The 14,857-nt window shown below is 35.3% G+C and overlaps 2 protein-coding genes across 4 annotated transcripts in view; both read right to left on the reverse strand.

Moving 5' to 3' along the window:
• The window catches only part of LOC116174060 (triple functional domain protein-like), a 30,830-nt gene extending 22,276 nt beyond the window's left edge, over positions 1 to 8,554 (reverse strand). Inside the window, exon 1 of the mRNA XM_031491836.1 lies at positions 8,460 to 8,554. The gene's annotated coding sequence lies outside the window, so the exon portion shown is untranslated. The remainder of the gene's footprint in view (positions 1 to 8,459) is intronic.
• Positions 8,555 to 12,461: 3,907 nt separating this feature from the next.
• On the reverse strand, positions 12,462 to 14,142 carry LOC116174061. 3 transcript variants are annotated; one of them, XR_004146027.1, is made up of 3 exons: positions 13,433 to 14,142; positions 13,311 to 13,377; positions 12,462 to 13,258 (listed from the first exon to the last, which is right to left on the reverse strand). XR_004146027.1 is itself a non-coding variant. In XM_031491837.1 (3 exons), exons 1-3 carry the CDS (start codon positions 13,329 to 13,331, stop codon positions 12,763 to 12,765), a joined length of 336 nt encoding a protein of 111 aa, XP_031347697.1. In that variant the 5' UTR covers positions 13,332 to 14,142; the 3' UTR covers positions 12,462 to 12,762. The 3 variants fall into 3 exon arrangements, 1 of the variants encoding a protein (XP_031347697.1); XR_004146026.1 differs by having other exon boundaries at positions 12,462 to 13,028; positions 13,104 to 13,258; positions 13,311 to 14,142; XM_031491837.1 differs by having other exon boundaries at positions 12,462 to 13,028; positions 13,210 to 13,258; positions 13,311 to 14,142.
• Between the last annotated feature and the right edge of the window lie 715 nt (positions 14,143 to 14,857).

Below are 14,857 nucleotides of genomic sequence, written 5' to 3' on the forward strand. Positions count from 1 at the left end.
TAATGTTTTTGTTGCTTGAGTCAGACAAATGGTTATTTCCAAAAGTTGTAAACGGTAGGAAAAATGTTTTATCGTGATTTAAGAATAATTTGTTAAAATTAAACAAATTACTTAGCTTATTTAGAATCTCAACAGCTTTTGGATATATATTTTCTTGCTTCTTTCCGGATATTAATGCCGTCGTATCATCCGCATATAAAACCAAGCAATTTAAAAACATGACAATATCATTAATAAATAATAAAAACAAAATAGGTCCAAAAACAGATCCTTGTGGAACCCCCATATTAACAGGCAAACCTGTGGATAAAAATTTTGCAATAGTGGAACCGGTTTTAAATTTAATTTCTACTTGTTGACACCTTCCAGAGAGATATGATGAAAACCAATTGGCAACAACGCCTCTGATACCGTAAGTATTTAATTTTTCCAACAGTAACAAGTGATCAACAGTATCAAAAGCCCTGCTGAGGTCACAATATATAGCAAGGACATTCTGTTTTTTATCAAGAAGTGAAATGATGTCGTTAACAAAGGAGTTAATGGCAGTAATTGTCGATTTCCCATTGCAGAACCCGTGTTGTTTATTACTTACAATGTTATATTTAACAAGGTGACTATTTAGCCTCTCTAACATGGCTTTTGCCAGCGCCGAGCTAACAGAAATTGGTCTGTAATTCGAACAATCTCGAGAGCAACCTTTTTTGTGAACGGGATGTACGGTTGACAGCTTAAGTTCTTTCGGGAAGACCCCGTTTGAAAAAGACATATTGACTAAATGTGTGACAGGTTTTATTATAATATGCAAACTTGACCTAAGCAAAGAATTCGGTATACCATCGGGGCCCGAGGAATGTTTATTTTTTATGCTTTTTTTTAAACAATTTAATAATTCCGTTTCACTAAAAGGCAGTGCACACATACTTTCGCGAATAGTTATATTAGACTCAAAGTTGCTAGTCGAATAAATGTTTCTTTTTATAGAACGTTGAATATTTTGAGGGCCATTAATACAATTCTCATTAAAAGTATTTGCAATTGTTTGAGGATCGTCAATGATTGTTTCTGAATTTTTAAGAGTGATATTTTTGTGCGACTTTTCATTATTGTTAAGTATAGATATAAGGCTCCATACTGTTTTATTTTTATTGTCGGAGGATTTGATTAAGTTACCATAAAACGATTTCTTACAATTCATAATGTATTGCCGGTATTTATATTTGTCTGTTAAATAAAGTTTTTTAAGCGCGGATACATTTTTTGGAGGTGGTAAATGTTTTTAAGATGAGTGATCCGAAAGTTGTGCGGACAGTTTGAATTTGCCGCACCATGTTCAAGACACAGTTGCACTCGACGGGTCATGTTTTCAAATTCTAACTGTCTGCGGTCATTTTGAATCACCCGGTATATAGGTTAACAAAAAAAGGATTCAATGGTCTGTGCCACAATTCAAATGCCAAAGAATGGAAAAAATTATTATTGAAGAAATGTGGTGACAGGGATTAAAGATAACTCTCGTGATGATCCCAACATAAACGTGCAATGCAAATGCATGTTTAACTTTGACGTTTGATTTGTGAAAAATACTGTATAAATAGGGAGTAAAATAAAGATGGTGGTCATTCAGTCAAGCACTCCTAGATTATGAACAATCTGGACCAATCTAAAAATGTTTTTTAAATTGTAGATCATCAGAGATTGTATTCTTTATTTTCTGCCAAAAAAATAAATCGCCCCACAAACTATTTTAAAATACCGCGGGTGGAATGTACGCAATGAATCACTACGTGCAAAGTTCACTGTGAATCAGAAAACCATCTGCTGGATTTAAACCTTCGCCTGCACTATATCCTTTACTATTAATACGCGTATCAGACTAGTAGGAGGCAAAATCTCAAAAGAACAAAAATGTTTATGCGATAAATGGTTTATAATGTAAACATTAGCTAAAAATAAATGAAATATTGACATCGGATTAATTTTAGTTTCGAAAGCATGATCAGATCAGTATTTAATTTTAATGTCAAAACTTAATTAGAGGTTTTCTTTTTCCATTTGCATCTAACTTTCAACTATTTTTAGATTGCCTTTAGTTTGATGCTATCGCATCGTATGTAGCGGAGCAGAAATTATTGAAAATTCACAAGAATCGTGCACTTTGTGCCAAGTCTTTGAAATTTGGTACAATCGACACCATCGCAAGCAACTTGTGCGTGACCTCTGCACATCTTTATTTTCCGCAGTTATAACAGTCTTTTAGGGATAAAAAAAAGTTAATTAGTAAGTATCTACTTATCTAGTACATACAGGGTGGCCAAGCACCAAATCCACCTCTTCCCCAAACTCGTAATCCAACTCTTACATTTTAAATCTAGACATTTAGAGATTATGGCGTGAATGTTAAAATTTGATGAATTGAGCTTTGCCATTAATTTTTGACATTATTGGCTAAGAAAGCCCAATACTTGTAATTGAAGCCGTAAGAAACCTTAAGTCTTGTCGTCTTGATTTTTGACTCTTTAAGTTTGAAGTTTCATAAACCCTAACCGAAAAATTTGAAACTCGAAATTCAAAGGTTACATTTTTTAAAGTTTTAACATAATCCTAATTAAAATTTGGAGATTGACACCACACTTTAAAACCTAAAGTTCAATCTTCAAAATATTAATTGAAACTTGAAAATTAAAAGATTGCAATTTGAATTTTAGTATGTAAAGAAGTTTAAAACTTGAAGTGTAAATGGATAAGTATAAGGCGTAGAGATAGTACTTCATCATTTTAAATTTACTTGTACACTTTCTTGTTTTGGGATATCCATTTTATACTTGAAGCATGACAGAGTTTGGAATGAAGCAATATTGGACAATGGCAAGTTAAAGTTTGAAGCCCAGTTTTTGCTACCAAATGTCTAAATTTGAATCTTGACGTTTAAAGTAAATAGTGAAGCTTGAATTTTAATATTTAAAACTTAAAGTTTGACCAGTACCTTCCATAAGACCCCAGCAAATCTTAAGTGTAACCTGCAATCATTGTGAAGAAAGTGAAGAGGGACAGGGGGAGATATAACATGACCCTTATAGGTCCGGGGAAAGAATTGACCTGTGCCTGTCGTAAAAGGTGACTCAAGTAACTCCCGGTATAAGCAATCAACTCCTCTCAACTGCCAACGGCTCCATGGCGGAAGAGCGGTTGGAAAAATGGCACCCTTTTGTCCTTGTAGAGAGAAATCTCTCTAAAAGGCGGATGAACAACTAAAGTCAACGGCATATATTGCAGAAGACAGCGGGAAACCACTGCATTAAAGATCTGTTGATATCCCAAGTGGACAGTGTAGGAAAGGAGGCGGTTACGAGGTTGGAAAATACGGACTAGGAGAAAGGAATGAAAGAGGTATATTGGCAGAAAGTATATATAAAAACGGAGGAGCTAATCTATTTAGCGCCCACATTCTCTTAGCTGCAGATTTAGAGATAAGAGTGAGGAAAACTGCTGATTGTAGAAAACGGAATTGGGAAAACTTGAAAGAAAGGACGAAGTAAGGATGTAAAATGGAAAGAGAAATAAAAGCTTGGGACGGAAGAGAAACATTGGAAGAGGATAAAGGAAGGTGTAATATAAATTAGCAAAGAGCGGATCGGGTTTCAGCAAGGGGCGAAGAATAAAGAAACCGTGGATAACAACAAAAATGATAAATAAGATCAAAGATGGAGGAAAGGAGGAAGACTTTAAGAATTTAATAACATGATTTGGTATATAACAAAATTTAAGAAGAATACGATGGATAGGGAGAAAAAAGATGGAACTATGACAGGGATAGAAGTCATAGAGGAGAATCTAGGAGAGAAACAGTTTGGTCTGGGAAGAGGAATCGGCACGAGAGGCGCAATAGGTGTGGTGAGAACGATCGGAGAAAGATATTAGGAAATAGGATTCGATTGGGTACAGAAATTGTTGGAAAAACTAGAGAGGAAGGGTGGGAACGGCGACTAATACGAAACTTATACAGTGTGTCCCAGGTAGAACGCACCATGGGGAAACGACAATGTATTTTTTCGCAAAGGACCCACGACGCCTTTGAAATTAGCGTTCAACGTACTACTCTAATCTCTTTCTAGCATCGGGCAAGCGCAATAACGTACGTTGAACACTAACTTCAAATAACGGCCGATCAAAAATGAGTGACGGTCGAGTCGCCTTTGGAAGTTCAAGTTTCCCATGTAAACAAAAATTCCAAAGGTGACTAGACAACAACTCATTCTTGGTCGCAAAGGCCTCGTGGATCCTTTGCGAATAAAATACATTAATTCTGTTTGCCTATTGGTGCGTTCAACCGGGGACACGCGGTATATGGAACAAAAGGCAAAAATCAGGGTCGGCTGTAAACAAACGAATTGGTATGTCATCGAAAGAGAAGTTAGACACGGATGCCGTTTATCATCCACTTTTGTTTATTTGATATGTAGAAGTGGAAATGTGTTGGAAAAGGGGAAAATATAGTATGGACATCGGAGGGAAGAAGATGATGGTATAATTGTACTTGTTTAGAGTGAAAAAGAACTAGAGATATTGTTAGAAAGGATAGATGACATGAAAAGGACACATAAACACAGAAGAGCAAAACAAAAGTTATGAAAGTGGGAGTGCAGGAGGATATTCAAGTCATGGTAGCAGGTAGATGTGGTGGGGATAGAGCAAGTGGAAAGATATAAGTATTTAAGTACAGAGATAACACAAGGTTGGAAAAGCGAAAGAGAAATTCAGATCAGGATAACGCAAAACAAGTATTTAATAGTGACATGCGAATTTTATGCACCATTACTAATTAATGACTGCTTGTCGCTTGGTGTTTCCCCAGATCATCTAAACACACAACGAACAGGCACAAATAAGCACGCACTTCGAAAATGAAAGGATAGATCAACAATTCAAGCTGTCTTGCAACTACAAGATTTCGTCTATACCACCTTCGAAAGTCACGATCTGATATCGGCCCAATTATACAACTTAGTTCGACTCCCTATGCTATAGGTACTCGCAAAATCGTTAGCAAATCGTAATCGTAAATACCCTTAGTTCCGACGCTCTGATAGTGACAAAGGGTGTACCACAAGGGCCTGTCCTTGGGCCCACTTTATTTTTATTATACGCAAATGACATAATTCATTAGCATCTAAAACTATCAATCCAGGGAGGCTGTTAAAAAATTTTCCTTTCCTCAATTAGTCACATTTACCGGCGATTGTGAATAATAACCGCATCAATCACTTCGACCTAACATATAAGACACAACATGACCTTGCGCACGACACCCGTACCAAAGACTTAATCAACATAAAACCATAGTGTAAGAATACACTATGAAAAAACGTAGGAGTAGGAATTCAACCATCACGGTTTCAAATTGTTTAATCATCTACCTGACACGATAAGGATTGCCTCTTCAAACAAATTCAAAATTTATGTTATAAATATCTTGCTAACTGGTAGGTGGCTTTTATTCGATCGATGAATTTTTGTCCTCCAAACTGTGATGTTAATTTTAATTTGTTTTATTTTTAGTTGCGACAAGTGTAAATACAGTAATGTACTTTTAGCACAAATATTATTATCTATTATCTGTAAGATGGCAATTCAGTTAAGCAAAAGAGATTGGGAAAATGTTTTGTAGGAAGTGTTGGTTGGAAGTAGATATGGAGAAGAATGATGAACATCAAAAGGGCTGATAAGATAAGTAATATAAAAGTATTAAGTAGAAATGGAGAGGAAAATGAACTGGTTCGTACATAAAAGAACTGTTTGTGGAAGGAAATAATCGAGGGAACTGTTCAAGGAGAAAGGAAAAGAGGAAGAAGAAGAAGGAAATTGGTTGACGACCTGAAGGAAGGAGAAGATGAATACGAAGGAGGATAAAGAGTTGTGGAGAAGAGCCATCAAGGACCTGCATTATCAGAAAACCAATGATAATGATGATGTTTGTTACATAGAAGAATTTGTATTGTTTGCTAAATGTCGTCCATAGTGTTGATGGAGCACATTGATCGAATTTTATAACAAGTGAATTGGCAAGTACAAGTAAATTAATTATAAATTAAAATGGTGGACAATATTAACTCGGTACCGTTTAAAACGGAAATTCCTGCTTGAATTGCAGTTATCTTGACAAAAATGTAGGTCCATAGAAAATTTTTTGATAGTGGCAGTGAAATGGAAATAAATGAACATACCTCTCGACTCAAGGAGTACCTAAATCCATGGGACATTTTTAATTAATTCGAAAAGCACATCCGTTCACTCACTACAAAGTCACGTAACTGTGAATGGTGAAATTTACAACCGGACATATAAGGCGTTCAAGATAATAGACCCAATTATTCTGTTTACAATGAAATTGATAAGGGACGACTTTGAACTGGAACGTTGCTCCTCCTCTTAATTTTATTGTTACACTTAGTACACACGCTTCCCCGGCTTTCCTCGCTAAATACTGCAAGACCGTCGATACGAAAAACCATCCCCTCGAATCCTATCAACGCGCTGAAAAGGATACTTCCTCCTATACATGCCTAAGTGCCCGTCTTTTGTGTATCAAAACCGCAAATTCGCCGGCCTGGACAAACGGTTCCGATATCGCTAGATCGACAAACTGAGCAACGTAGTAAAGAAAATTTTCCGTGTCACGACGGCGATAGGAAAAACTAGTTCAAGGTTGGCGTGCGTTGGAGATAAAACTGGAAAGTAAACAGTATATAAACGCGTTTGCGAAAGGCCGTTTTAGTTATTTATAAAAGTTTATTTCAATCAAATTTCCGACGAGAGTCGATCGGACGCAATCAATTTTGAAAGAAGCCCCAATACTGTTTCATTACGGTTTTCGCTGCAATGGACGAAACGCTACGGGTAATTATGCAATAATCTAGAAAACTGAAGAGAAAATTGTCGTTTCACTAACGTTCGAATTTTGAACTTTTCGTGTTGGACACGGTGTACGGTAGAGAAAAGTCCTCTTCCATTTTTATTTAAGGAACTAACAGTGCTACAACTCATTTACGTTGGCAATGAAACATTGCACACGATGTTCTAATGGGTAATCTCCTGTCACGTTTTCATTACTGCAGAAAATAAACCAAAACCCCTCTACGCTGTAAGGAATAAGCTGCGGGAAATTGGGTGGAAAAACTTGTACGTTCGAGAAAAACGAATTCAATTTTCTCGAAGCAGTTCGTCGTTTCTTTTCGATGTATTATTGCGTTAATAAAATTTTTGGAAGATTCGGGGCCTACGTGTAGCTGTATGGCAGTTAACATGAAAATTACTCACAAACTACCGCCTCGTAATTTATTATTAGTACGCAACTAATCTTATTCGTTATTTTGAACGAGAAAGTTTCATTTCACAGGGAGATGCGGATGCATTAAATATTAGCCTGCGAACAGTGACTCCTATTTTACAAATTTTTAAAACGGGCATACTACTAAAAGTCCTAAAAATGCAACGTAAAAAACCCGTCAGCGATGTTGATGGTTTCACACAAGCAGTTTCGAATTAAACCGGAAGTGATCAATGTGCAATTTGACAAATGTTTCTCACCAAACAAAAGAGGCATTGCGGTGACCGTCTTATCTACAACGCACTGTATAGATTTTTGAGGTTCGACTACAATAATTGAGTAAAAAAATTTTAATTTGTGCTAAAAATCCTTAGGCGCGTGTCACTGATGAGTTTTCGTTTTACATAAATTTATTTGCGCATTTATTAAAACTTTTAATGAAATTTTACCGAACATTTGAAAAACAAAGCTGTCAAAATTGTCTGCGTGCAAATCTGCAGATAATGACGTGTCAAGTAATTAAAGATTGAGCGCGTGCAGCATAATGACAGTATTAACAATTTGTATTACAAATGAACGCGAAAATCTAATTAAGCGACTGAAGCAAACCGCCATGCAAATTGGGCGACTGTAATTAAATGGCGAAATAATCTAACCAAACCGAATGTAAATAAGAAACAAAACACAGACCAGAAAACTAATTATTATTTGTCCCACTTTGTACTAAATCCCCGTTCAGCCTCAATTACCAGCGAGTGGCTCTTAACAAAATTATTTTTTCCCCGCAAATACGCCAAAAAAATTATACCATGTGCTTAAAACGTTTAAAAGCTCGATCAATCCCTACAATTAATTCAATTCCTACTGCAATGTAATTATTGTTTGCAGGGCGGTATTGAATGTGTTTTCTAGGCAAAGCGAGACAATAAACGATCATGAAAAACATATTATATTGTATTATTGTATTATTTATATTATTATTGTATATTATATTGTATATTATATTATTGGATCCGTGAGAGAAATTCTTTAATACCAACTGTCATTCGAAAACTTTGAAAACGCACAGAGGGAGATGAATAAATAATTTTCCATTTTCGCATGCATTATAAATGGGACCGTATAAACTTACCCGCTGAACCCTCGCCTCTTATTAACAGGTGAGGATGTGTTAATTGTTCCTGAACTGTCGCTGGCCGCTGCATCTGTAAAGAAAAACAAACAGTTAGTAATTGCCAAACTTTTTACGTGGCGTACTTTTTAAGTGCAACGATACCAGAATAAAGGAGCGCGTATTTAAACTGATAAATTCTAATTTTACGCCATGAAAAGTATTCAGTGATAATGAAAGTATAATCTAACAAAGAAGGCAAAGAAAGTAGAATACGAAGTTTTAGAAATAGTCTTGGGTAAAGACTATTTTAATGAGCACGAAAAAATTTTTCCCCAACCAGTGGTTCACAAACTGTGGATACTAATTTTGTTATTTTAAATGGAAGAATATTTTTTTTCATTTCTTTATTCGATAGAGAATTGTATTCTGAATTCAGTAATATAAAATTTGTACTTTCTGGAATAATAATTGTTATGAAAAAAGGCAGGTTTAGATTTATTTCGTTATAGGGAAAATAAGTGTGCCATGGACGAAATAAGTTGAAGATGAATTGCGATTTTAGAGTGCTGTGCCCGAAACAATCGCACATTTATGTTGTTTACCACTGTCAATTGCTATTATTGAATTATTATTGTAGTGTGAATATTAAATAAGTTCAATTTATTAGAAACATGCGTAATTTTACTCATAGTGAACGAGTTGATATGTACGAAGTGTACATTTTAGCAAGAAAAAATAGTTTCCTCGGAAAAAGAAGTACCATCACATAAATATTTTCGATGATGAGAAGCCAGATTACGTGCTAATACAACTGCACTTATTGGAAAATCGAGAACAACAATAAATAATGATATATTGAAATAGATATTTGGGCCTATTTTGAAGCAAATCCAAGGGTAATGATTAGAATGGCTGCTACCGAGTACCACTGTAATGTAAAAAGAGTACATAAGATTTTAAAAAGGAATAAATACAGACCATTTAAACTAAAAAATGTCTAAACATGTTCACTGTAAGAAATAATCATTATTGGAGTACCGAGATAATTGTGCGTGAGAGAGGATTTCATAGAAAATGGTGTGTTATTTTGAAAATAAAAGATTTTTTCATATGTAACTAAGGCTAGTACTATAAGGTTCTCTCAGAGGTAATCGGTATTTACAATTTTTAAGAGACGTGTCAGCAAATATGTACCTAAATGATGCGCCCTTAAATGTTACAAGAGATTTATATTATCAATACGCTGCCCACAATGTGCAATCAGTGGATTAGTACTAACGGCCCTATTTCATGGTCCGATTCATTCGATTTTTATATATGGGACTATTTAAAGGATAAAATTTACAATAATTTGTATCCAGATTTACAGCGTAAAAAAACGGCATAGAACATGTTTTAAATAATATGAATGTCCGGCCGTTAAGAAGTAATTTGTTACGAAGAATTGTTTTTCACATTCATTTGTATCGTCCATAGTAGTAAACTTATGTAAACGGATATAAAACCAAACAAGCATTTTTCTCATAAAAACTGTTATCCAGGGGAATACAAATATTATATCACTGAATTCAAAATAAAATTCTCTGTCGAATAAAGAAATAAAAAAATATAGTTCCATTTAAAGAACAAAGTTGGTATCCACAGATTGAGAACCACTGGTTAACAAACAATTTTTTTTCGTGACGATTAAAATAGTCTTGTAAAATAGAAATTTCTGTAAATTACCAGTAAAGAACAATAACATTTTCCATTACAGTTTTATATTTCTTATTCTAATCGATTTTAGTAGTCAAATGAATCTACTTTTGATGTATATTATTATCGACTGACTTTGGCATATTATGTACGCATTGTAATCCGTTACATTAGGGGGAAATAAAAGCGAAGTAATGGAAAATATGAATAGTTCTAAACTTGTCAAAAGTGCGACATTTTTTGTTATATTGAAAGAAACCCAATTTCGTCAAGTTTAATTTTTTTTTAATTCCGTTTAAGGGGCGGGAATCATGAAAAATTTTATATTACAGTGCTGTGTGCTGTGGATAACGAATAAAAATGCTGCGCCCCACGAAATTTTCTCTTATTTCCCCAAAATTTGTTCCATTTCCTGCATATTTCCCAGATAGTTCCTCGAAATTTTCTATATGAGAGACAAAAATTTCCCTAGTGATCAACCCTTCGAAGTTGGTCACGACTTATTCATTTCATTACATAAAAGATCGCTACGATTTCCCTTAGTTACCCTAACATTTCTAAGAATGCCTTAAATGTTCCCAACCGAAAATTTCTCCGAAATTATTAATAAGTAACGTTTGCTTCCCTTTAGAAACCGTTAATTTTCTTAGAATTTCCTTTAAATTCTTATTCCCTCAAAATTTTCTAATATTTCACGAGAATTTCCTCTAATTCCCCGACTTTTCCTATGAGGGATAACAATTTCCCTTCTGATCAACCTCTCGTAAAAGACATCTGAAAATTAGCTGCCGGAAGACCTGCTCCAAGAGAATTTTCCTGCGGAAAATACCATCGTAAGAAATTCGCTCCCGTTCCCCCATGTATATTCTCTCAGGCAGAAATTGGCCTACGGAAAATTCTCGCGGGGGGTACAACTCCGGAATTTTCGTCCCCAAGAAGAATCGCTCCAGGATTTCCTCTTTCGGGAACTTCAGTATATGATTTTACAGTTCCGAAAAGTACCTACTGTCGATGCCAGGCCAGTTCTCGTAAGAAGTGTACTGCACCATTAATTAGTTAACCCATCTCCCTATTTAAAAATAGGGGTTAAATCAATTTTTATTCTTGCATTTTTTTAAATCTCAAAAAATTGTTGACAGTATTTATATTCAGGCTGTGAATTTTCTCTCAGATGCAAAGAGTAAAACGCGACTAACAGTTAATGTCAAATGAAGCAGCCTCATCCGCCATATTACATTAGTGGAATTTTCCTGAGAGGGGGGGGTTAGAATTAATGTTATCTCTCATTGTATCCTAATTAAAGGTCTCAACGAAACGAACCGTTTTCTACCAACCACTGCCCTTCTTTCTGTCCTCTTATCAAAATACGGGGTGGAGGGGGAGGGGGGGGGGAGAGAGGGGAACTGGTACTTCATGGTACTCTAATGAATGGTCTCAACGAAGGGAATTAATTTGCAAGAAATATATCCATTGGTGATGTCAAAACAAAAGCTATTTCGGTTAAAAAAATGCGCGTTATCATTACAGTTACGTAACGTTAAAAGCCCAATTTTTTTAAATTAAGTTGTGTACCTGATTTGTTTATACAAGGTGCCAATAAAATTATATAAAACGGCAACGGGAAAAAGATTAAAGACAATTAAAGCGCGTTTTTGTTGTAAACCATATAAGGATTTTGTACATTTCCTGACTGCAACATTGGTAATTTTTACCATAAATAAACTAAATGAGAACTGATAAAGGTGTGGAACCTAAACCACGATAGTACCGATTTCAAATTCGTTAACCATCTTTCGAATGTCACTATTAACGCGTAACCAAATAAAGGCGTTCCACAATCCAATTTTCCAAAATGCTGCTACCCTTCCAAAGGAGAAAATCAGTTTTCCGTGGGAGCATCGATAAATGTAAGTTATTTGAATTTTGGATCTCAATCTCTGGTACCTGGATGATGGAACTATACCAGATCCACCAGACAGTATACTGGCAGAAATGATGACACTCAAGGAAAGGTTAAAAAAAATTCGCCTGTCAATAAATCCTTCAAAACGTAAGCTGTTCGTTTAAAACCATTTTCAATAAGAAGTCCTAGATCGATTCGAGTTAGTTGACCTATCTACTGAGAACAACTCCTCTATGCAACCGTACGAATTTGATCTCAACCATAGATCAAGATTAAAAGCATCATAAACTGTAGCTTTTACTCTTACATTCAGTCGACGTCCTTGACTGCGCCCACTGCGGGCGCAGTTGCGAAATCCAGGCAAAGAAGAAAAGGACTAAATATAAATCTATTATAAATATAAATCTATTAAACACGGAGAAAAATGATTTGTCATAAGAACAAAAAAATAAGTATATGCAGCTAATTTTCTTTGCACCTATATGGACTGCTAAAAGTTTTGCAGCAAGAGCAAAGAAAAAATGCTACCTATTTTTAGTTGATGTAACTAAATACGTTTTGCTTTTCCTACTAAAATCTGAAAGTACCTGTTACTAAACTATTTTGATTTCGTAACAAATAACTTTAGCTGCGGCTGCCAGTAAATTTAGTATCCAATAATCGATGAAATTTGCAATAGAACCAGTCCCATTTGTAGCCACTACTAACATATTGAAGTACCGGTCACTGAATCTCTTTGCTCTCTAAGCAAATTATTTTAGCTGCAGCTGCTAAGAGCGTTATTATCCTATAATAGACGAAACTTGCACTAGCAGCTAAATTGTGTGCGGTCTGGCAAAAATTGTCTTTGTAGCCACAGAGATCTGGTAATTCCAAAAATAAATTCCTTCGTGTATGAAAGGTCTCAGTCCAATGGTTAATGACAGACGTCCATGGAGATACATTGTTCTCCAGCCACTTGACAATTTCACTCTTCTCTTCACCAATCTCTACAAATTTACACATCTTCATTATACTCATTGTTTTTAAAAGTAATGTAATGTTTGTGGAAGTAACATTCTCACCTTTATTTGAACCATGAACTGTAGCTGTACTTTTAGTTTTTTTTATTAATCAATCGAATACTAGTAAATCGTCTTCTCAAATTATAATATTTAGTAAATAATTTACCTCTCTCTGATTTCTTGCCCTGTTCGTTTACTATGGTAAAATAACAATCCTGGAAACATTTAATTAAAAATGCAATTCTCTACAACTATAAACGGACATACTTTGGTTTCTGTTGGGAACATACGCTGGACGATGACCGCCAAACTGTCAAGCCGAGCTGTCGGTATACTGCAAAATACGCATGTAGTATAAACAGATTTACCTATGTCTTCGTTATACACACCTCTTAGTAAAATCAACCTTCAGCTCGTGTTCGATTATCACATCTGGGTCTTTTTTGTCGCCATTTTGAGGCAATCGTTAGATTTCGACGCTTAGCCGGCGGTATTTTATACTTTATACATTTACAGAAAGTAAAGACACATTTTTTCGACTTACCTTTGAAGACGCTACTCAACATTTCTAGCCCCCAACATTTTAGTAGACCGTCGATGTATCACCAGAAACACTTTCCACACTCACACACTGCAATTCTGATTCCGACATTTCCGCTAATTTGCTCAAGGTACAGAACACTTACGCGTAAAATTAAAATGATAAATGAAACCGAAACTTACTGCTTCGCTTGTACTTCTACTTAGGCAGTGGGCTGCGGAAATTGGTTTTATTTCTCTGCTGACCGTTGACTCATACCTACGTATGTAATTCTATAGCTAACATACTTTGTCGGCTCAGCAAACCATTTGCATCTGGGTGCAAAACAGATTGCTACGCGAGGAACAGCTGAGACAGCGAAATTTTCATTTGTAATTACTACTAGGATACCTTGTTGTCTCAGCTAATCTTTGTGTACTAAAATTTTTGTCACTTCCAACAAATTCGTTTTCGCTTCTGAGACAAACATAAAAGACATTCTACTAAAAGATTTTTTCATCAGAGCAAAAATAATGATAGCAAAATAGAAACTGCTAAGAGAACCAACTTATTTTTCTCCGTGTACGAAAGCTGAAATATGGTACAGAAGGTTTACTATTTAAAAAGCTATTATATTTCTATTTGGACGGTTTCTCTGTAAAAGATCAGAAATTTATAGTATAGACACGAAAATAGGCTCATTAACAGTTCACTGGCAATTCAACAAACGTGTAAGAATATATTTTCATGGCGACAATATTCCCCTAGTAAAGTTATGAGAAGCTTTAGGGACTTCTTAAGGAGTATACAATCGATGGTATATGTGTAAGACTTGCAAAGATTTTTTCATTAGTCAAAAGACCGACCCTCAAAACCATCGCGTTCAGACTCAGTAATTATTGCTGATCAGCTAATGTATTCTGAAAAGAGCTAAATCCAATTGTATGAAAAACTCCAAAGACAAAGGGAAAGTTGAACACCCAGAAGCTTAAGCAAATTTCCGTATTTACGTTTGAAATGAAATTATATTTTAAATTACTTAGTTTTGAATGATCCCAATTTCCTGCTTTCCGCACATACCAGAACCGCGAATAAAAGCATGTTCCTTTATCGGCGTGATCGAATTATATAATTCCTTCACTGAGAACAATTATCGCACATTCGATATCACACTGAATTGACTTTTATTTTCTAAAGTTACAAATCCGACAATCCCCACATAAATGTTTAAGACAAAGCGCTGGATTTGAGGCAAAAGGAAATGAAAGCGGAAAAATAACGTTTCTAATTGCAA

Source organism: Photinus pyralis, unplaced genomic scaffold (genome assembly GCF_008802855.1).
Source record: "Photinus pyralis isolate 1611_PpyrPB1 unplaced genomic scaffold, Ppyr1.3 Ppyr1.4_LG6, whole genome shotgun sequence".
NCBI classification, from domain to species: domain Eukaryota; kingdom Metazoa; phylum Arthropoda; class Insecta; order Coleoptera; family Lampyridae; genus Photinus; species Photinus pyralis.